The 7821-nt window shown below is 45.3% G+C and overlaps 1 protein-coding gene across 2 annotated transcripts in view; it reads left to right on the plus strand.

Annotated features, from left to right (window-relative positions):
• Window positions 1-7587, plus strand: part of XYLT2 (xylosyltransferase 2) — a 47445-nt gene extending 39858 nt beyond the window's left edge. For both annotated transcript variants that reach the window (XM_070934648.1, XM_070934649.1), the window contains exon 11: window positions 6257-7587. In XM_070934648.1, the coding sequence (XP_070790749.1) occupies window positions 6257-6579 (323 nt within the window). In that variant the 3' untranslated portion in view covers window positions 6580-7587. The remainder of the gene's footprint in view (window positions 1-6256) is intronic.
• Window positions 7588-7821: the final 234 nt, after the last annotated feature.

Raw genomic sequence — 7821 nt, forward strand, 5'->3', positions numbered from 1 at the left:
CACTGTCAAATTATTTATTAAATCTGCATTACTATTAATCTTCTCATCGTTCCTATCCTATCCTTTAAAAAAAAATTGATTTATATGCCGCCCTTCTCCAGAGACTCAGGGCGGCTTACAATGCGTTAAGCAATAGCCTTCATACTTTTGTATATTTATACAAAGTCAGCTTATTGCCCCTACAAACTGGGTCCTCAATTTACCTACCTTAGAAAGGATGGAAGGCTGAGTCAAACTTGAGCCTGGGGAGATTCGAACTAGCAGTAATTGCAGGCAGCTGAATGATAATAACAGGCTATTAGTCTGCTGCGCCACCAGGCTCATATTATGTATGACTGTAACCTTGTTGCTGGTATCCTTAAGATTTATATTGACTGTTTCCCTATGACTATCATTAAGTGTTGTACCTTATGATTCTTGACGAATGTATCTTTTCTTTTATGTACACCAAGAGAGTATGCACCAAGACAAATTCCTTGTGTGTCCACACTTGGCCAATAAAGAATTCTGTTCTGTTCTGTTCTGTTCTGTTCTATTCTATTCTATTCTATTCTATTCTATTCTATTCTATTCTATTCTATTCTATTCTATTCTATTCTATTCTATTCTATTCTATTCTATTCTAATAAGAAGGCCTTGAACAGACAATGACCCAAGAAGGTACCAATTCTGTGAGACACAGTTCCATAGTTAATGTGAGGTCAGTCAGAAGGCCCTTCTTGTTCCACTAATCACACTTCCATTACTGGACACAGAGAAGGGCTTCTCCATCAGAGGACACTTATGGAGAACCTATTATGGGACAAGGCATTTCCAAAGGTAATCCTGCTCTAGGCCTGCAGTTCTAATGGGCCATCAGCAAGACTTTGATGTGTATAAGAATTCTACACCAATGATCTGTTCACAAAGCTTATTTAGAAGGAAACCCCAAGTAGAATGTGTTACAATAATCCAATCTTGATATAATTAAGATGTATATCAGTATGGCCTTCTCTGATGTCATTAGAAGTGGTCATATATGAGCACCCAAGTTGAGCAGAAGCATTGCTGGTTGCAGCTGTCTTCTGAATTTCCACATGGAAGCCATCCAAAGTCGCTTTGAAATGATATGGGTGGCAAATAAATTTAATAAATAAGTAAAATAAAAAGTTGAATCCAGAAGAACCTCCAGATTAGCTACTTGATTCCTCAACATCCAAGGCAGGCTGAAATCAGTTTCCTGATTACATCTGCTTCCTGACTAAGAGCACCCGTCCCTCTCTGGATTAATGCAGAATTTATTAGCCCATATCCAATATCCATTATTGGTACTAATTCAACATATTAGCAGTTTATTGGTAGTAATGAAGAGGTATGGAGCTGTGCATGTGTGTATGTGAGAGAGAGAAAGAGAGAGAGTGTGTGTATGTACATGCATGCATGTATGATGTGTTCTTAAGGGCCCTCGATGTATATACATATTACATTTATGATTTAGCCTTTTGTGATTCCTTGAAACATAACTGTAATTTCCATCAGCTTCTTTGTCTGCAAATGTCCTGTGGTGTTGTCAGAGTTTTGCATTAAAATCCTCTTTCAGGAGGAAGAGGATATTATGTAAATATCACCCCAGTCAAACAGCAACAATGCAGTCCTATGCATGAATATTTGGAACTCTGATTATGTACAGCAACCCCAGAAGTTTAATGGCCCAAATACTATTCTCTAGAATTTGCTTTTGAAGCCACAGCAGCCATGATCTCTCTCTACTTCTCATATTAGGGTGCACATCATACCTTTGAAAATGTACAGGCAATGGTGAAATTCCATTTTTTAAACTACCAGTTCTGTGGGCGTGGCTTGGTGGGTGTGGTGTGGCTTGGTGTGCATGGCAGGGGAAGGATATTGCAAAATCTCCATTCCCACCCTACTCTGGGGCCAGTCAGAGGTGGTATTTGCCAGTTCTCCGAATTACTCAAAATTTCCACTGCCGGTTCTCCAGAACCTACTGGATTTCATCCCTGTGTACAGAGCTTGATTTAGAGGAACATTTAATTCCAGATCACTAGGCAAGACAAAATGCAAATGTTTGTGTTGCCAATCTCCTGCCTTTCAAAAAGGCTGAGAAACTATAATTATAAAATTAATCTTTAAAGCCCTACATAATTTGATTCCAAAATATTTCAGGAACTATTTTATGCAAGTAGAACGTGCCCAATTCACATGTACACATGTGGAGGGAAGGCTTATGGTCCTATTCCTGCAAACTCCTTCTTATTGGCCCCCAGGATTTGGATACCCTACTTCTGGAGCTATACTTGCTCCCTTCCAACTAATATTTCTCAGGCAATGAAGACTGCATCATTTAATTGGGGTTATTGGCTGGGTGACTTTTATGGTTTTAGTTGACTCATTATAGACGGGATACCAAGTTTTTCTCATTCATATTTATTGTCAGGTTTTTCATTGAAATGGTTGATTCCTGTATTTTTAACTTTACTACTATAAATCTCCTGGAATTTATATACCAGAGATACGAGTGATCTCAGACCTCCGGACTTTTCGTCGGGCCCTAAAAACTTACTTTTTTCAGCTAGCTGGGCTGGCCTGATTCCATGTTGGTTTTAACGTTTGATATTGATTTTAATTGATATGTTTTAAATTATGGGCCAAATTCTATTTAATTAGTTTTAAATAATTATTTTAACTTTTGTACAAATGTTTTTATTTTGGCTGTTCACCGCCCTGAGTCCGAAAGGAGAAGGGCGGTATACAAATTTAATAAATAATAATAATACGGTTTTGAAACTGTTACAAAACGCTTGGTAATGGCAATTGGAGAGAGGAGGCATCTCAGTTCACTGAGCCATTTGCATTAGCAGGATGCTATTTTACATGCCTGGTTTCCTAATGCAGGTGTCCAGATCCTGGATATCTCATCTGTGATAGGGGGGGAAATATCCTTAGTCTCAAAAAAGCAGTGCAAGTTTAAATTCAGAATGTTGGGTGAAGTAGATATGGGTAGAAAGTAAAGAAGATGATCTTGAGAGAGAAAAGCCTAATGATCTATTATAGGCCAGGTCTATTACATTATCAAAGTAACAGGGAGGAGGGGCACCTGGTTTAGGTTCAAAGCAAGAAGGTATGTGCAAGTGACTTGGGCAGATGTGCCCCTAATTCATATGAGTACAAGATGGGGGGAGGAATCAAGCAGAGTCAGACTTGCAAGATTTGGTTATTGTAGCCAATATTAGTAAAAGTGAGTTTTAACTTTCTTGTGGAGTTAATTTCTTGTTTGGCCTACTCAGTATGGTTTATTTATTTATTTATTTATTTATTTATTTATTTATTTATTTATTTATTTATTTATTAAATTTGTATACCGCCCCCTCTCCCGAAGGACTCGGGGCGGTGAACAGCCAAAATTAAAAACACACAATACAAATATTAAAATGCATTAAAACAAAATTAAATTATCTTAGGCTTCTCCAATTTAAAACCCCGTTACCCATAAAATTCACCAATTAAAAATTTTTTAACCCAGCCCGGCTTGCTGAAATAAAAAAGTCTTCAGGGCCCGGCGGAAGGTCCGGAGATCCGGGATTAGTCGTATCCCTGGGGGCAGCTCATTCCAGAGGGCGGGTGCCCCCACAGAGAAGGCTCTTCCCCGGGGGGTCGCCAGCCGACATTGCCTGACAGACGGCACCCTGAGGAGACCCTCTCTGTGGGAGCGTGTTGGCCGGTGGGAGGTTATCGGAGGCAGAAGGTGGTCTCGTAAATAACTGGGTCCTAAGCCATGGAGCGCTTTGAAGATGAGAACCAACACCTTGAAGCGCACTCGGAAGACCACTGGAAGCCAATGCAGCTCGCGCAGGAGAGGTGTCACGTGGGAGCGCCATGCCGCCCCCATAAGTACCCGCGCGGCCGCATTCTGCACCAGTTGGAGCCTCCGAGTGCTCCTCAAGGGGAGCCCCATGTAGAGAGCATTACAGTAGTCAAGGCGGGAAGTAACGAGGGCATGAGTGACCGTGCATAGGGAGTCCCGATCCAGAAAGGGGCGCAACTGGCGTATCAGGCGAACCTGATAGAAAGCCCCCCTGGCCACGGCCATCAAATGCTCTTCTAAGGACAGCCGTGCGTCCAGGAGGACACCCAAGTTACGCACCCTCTCCGTGGGGGCCAATGTCTCGCCCCCAATAGTCAGCGATGGCACCAGCTGACTATATCGGGACGCCGGCAGCCACAGCCACTCAGTCTTGGAGGGATTGAGTCGGAGCCTGTTCCTCCCCATCCAGACCCGCACCGCCTCCAGGCACCGGGACATCACTTCAAGGGCATCGTTGGGGTGGTCTGGGGTGGAGATGTACAGCTGGGTGTCATCAGCGTACAGATGGCACTGCACCCCAAAACCACGGATGATCTCGCCCAGCGGCTTCACATAAATGTTGAACAGGAGAGGCGAGAGGACCGACCCTTGTGGCACCCCACAAACCAAGTGCCTTGAGGTCGACCTCTGCCCTCCAGCCAACACAGACTGCGACCTGTCGGAGAGATAGGAGGAGAACCACCGTAAAACAGTGCCTCCCACTCCCAACCCCTCCAACCGGCGCAGCATGATACCATGGTCGATGGTATCAAAAGCCGCTGAGAGATCTAATAGGACCAGAACAGAGGAGCAACCTCTGTCCCGAGCCCTCCAGAGATCATCAACCAACGCGACCAATGCCGTTTCCGTGCTGTACCCGGGCCTGAAGCCGGACTGGAACGGATCTAGATAGACGGTTTCCTCCAGGTACTGCGGGAGCTGTCGCGCAACCACACTCTCAACAACCTTCGCCAGGAAGCGAAGGTTGGAAACTGGACGATAGTTTGCTAAAACAGCTGGGTCCAGAGAGGGCTTCTTGAGGAGGGGCCTCACCACCGCCTCTTTCAAGGCGGGAGGCAAGAACCCCTCACTCAAGGAAGCATTTATAATCCTCTGGAGCCAGCCTCGTGTAACCTCCCGGGTAGCCAGCACCAACCAGGAGGGACACGGGTCCAATAAACATGTGGTTGCGTTCAACCTCCCCAGCATCCTGTCCACGTCCTCGGGAGTCACAGGGTCAAACTCATCCCAGATAACCGTCTCAAGACAGACCTCGGACAACCCGCCTGTACCTACCCAGTCGGAGTCTAAGCCGTCCCGAATTTGAGCGACTTTATCGTGCAAATAATGCGCAAAATCCTCAGCACGACCTTGCAAGGGGTCTTCCCGCGCTCCCAGATGGAGAAGGGAGCGAGTCACCCTAAACAAGGCAGCTGGGCGATTTTCTGCCGACGCGATAAGAGCGGAAAAGTAATTACACTTCGCCGCCTTTATCGCCACTAAGTAGGTCTTGATATAAGACCTCACTAGTGTACGGTCAGATTCGGAGCGACTGGCCCTCCAACTACTCTCTAGGCGTCTTTTCCGGCGGTTGGTGGTATGCTTCCCCTTCCACAATGACTGTGATAAAATAATGGTGTTAAAGATGGAAGGGAAGGAAGGCTTCTCCCCCCCACCCCCCCAACTTCAGTTCTATCCTCTGGCAGCCAATTATTTTGCCCAAAGGCCACCAGTAATGAGCGCATGTCACGAGAGGGATTCAAGACTCATCACTCGAATTGATTCTAGTAGAATTGTACAAAATGTTCCATCATGGAATCTTCTCAATTGTTCTGAGGTTGAACCATTTGCAGAACAGTCTGAAGTTACTCCAGGTTATTAACTTGCTTCTAGCCTACTACCGATGGTCCTTGACTTGCAGCCATTTATTCAGTGACCATTTGAAGGTACCGGGGGGGGGGGGGAAAGACTTATGACCATTTTCCCACTTAATGACCATTGCAGCATCCCCATGGTCACATGATCAAAATTTGGATGCTTGGTTCGTATTTATGACTGTTGCAGTGTCCCAGTGTCAGGTGATCAGTTTTTGCAACCTTCTGACAAGCAAAGTTAACGGGGAAGCCAAATTCACTTACCAATTGTTTTACTAACTTAACTATTGCAGGGATTCATTTAGTAACTGTAGCAGGAAAGGTAAATTGAGGCAAATTTCACCTAACAGCTGCCTCGCTTAGGAACAGAAAATTTTGGAGTCAACTGGTTGTAAGTCGAGGACTACCTGTATGATTGCGGTACGCTATTTAGGGGTGACATATAAATATATATGTAAATAAACACATGTACCTAAAATATGGGCAGATTTATAGGAGCCCTTTGTCTTGCTTATCTCCTCTCTTTCTGTGTTCTCAGATGATGGCAAGTGGCTCCATGCTGGTCCTCCCCGGAATGAGTACATGGAGCAAAATTTCCAGGGCCTGGCTGGGATCCTGAACCTTCCCCATTTAGATGAAATGGGGCGAGCTTCCCAGCAGCACATGCAGCTCTTTGGCCATGCTCTAGAGAACTGGACAGACAGCAGCATCAGCAGTTTCTGGTCGGTAGCTGGACTCTGTATGGCGAACCCTTCTAGCTGCTCGCCCTTGGAGCTTTGTAACAAAACCTCTTGGAGTTCACTGTCCCCGGACCCCAAATCAGAACTGGGGACTATCAAGCCTGATGGACGGCTGAGGTAGCAGGGGCAGCCGGCAGCACATTCTTGGGATCAAGGAAGCATCACCCCAAGGAGGGCATGGGGTGAGGGGGGTATGAACCCCTCCTCTCTGCAGGGAAAACTCTTTATGACTTCAGCCTGTGAAAATGCACCATTGTCACATGGGACAAACACGAGGACAGAAACTTTTTGTCGTCGTGGCAGGCTCAGTGGTGCAAAATGCGGCAGAGCAGAATTCCCCACCACCATTCTCAGGATTTGCTGGAAAGAAGCAAAGGCAAGGAAGAGGAGCAACATATTTATAAACCAACGGAGCAACGGAAACGTTCTTGACTGACAGATTTGACTCTTAGCTCCCTAGTTCCAGCGCACCTAGGCCAGCGGGACCTCATCAATCATGGAGTACGCTCTGCAAGATCAGGACTCTCTGTTCCCAAATGGTTGCTGGCAAAGCATTCTGGGAAATGACAGGATGGAGTTGAGGAATACAGGAAGCCAGCTGCTTGACAGACCTGTTTTCCATCTTCTTCCTCCTCCATCCTTTTGGTTCTTATTTTTTTTTCTTTTCTTTTTTTATAAAAGTGCATGTGTATATATAAGACAAAAGTGCAATATAGACCACAGTCATCTTACCTCTCTCCCTCTTCTGCTTCAATGTTTCCATTCTCTTCTCCAATCTATTGTCTTGATGTTTTATAGGGTATAAAACAAAATTGAGGGCCCTCCTAGGCGTGCTGGGTGGTTGGATCTTGCTGCTAAGATTTGAAAGTTTTTTTTTCTTCTTCTTGGGGGAGGCAAAATGGAAATGAGCTCCCCTTTCTAGCCTTACAAGCAAAACAGGAGCTGGGCCTTTCTGGCCAATGTGCCAAGCTCCCCTTTTAATGGAACTGCCAGTGGTGCCATATCCAATGTACCCACTAATGCCTGTTGTGAGGTACCTCAAGCCTTGCCGTCTCCGCTGTCTTTCCTCTTTCAGTGTGAATTCTAGCTATGGCTACGTATTGGTAGAGCTAGGCCAGGGGTGGGCAAATGGGGCTCTTTTACAACCTGTGGACTTCAACTCCCAGAATTCCTGAGACAGCCAAGCTTGGCTGTCTCAGGAATTCTGGGAGTTGAAGTCCACAGGTTGTAAAAGAGCCCCATTTGCCCACCCCTGAGCTAGGCTAATGTCCCTGGGTGTTCTTTCTAAAGGGTCTCGATCCATCTGAAGCAAAGCATTCTATATCTTTCCATTTGCCTCTTTTCCATGGGCATCTGCTAACTC

Source organism: Pituophis catenifer, unplaced genomic scaffold (genome assembly GCF_029215685.1).
Source record: "Pituophis catenifer annectens isolate HBS135680 unplaced genomic scaffold, rPitCat1.0.hap2 SCAF_2, whole genome shotgun sequence".
NCBI classification, from domain to species: Eukaryota; Metazoa; Chordata; class Lepidosauria; order Squamata; family Colubridae; genus Pituophis; species Pituophis catenifer.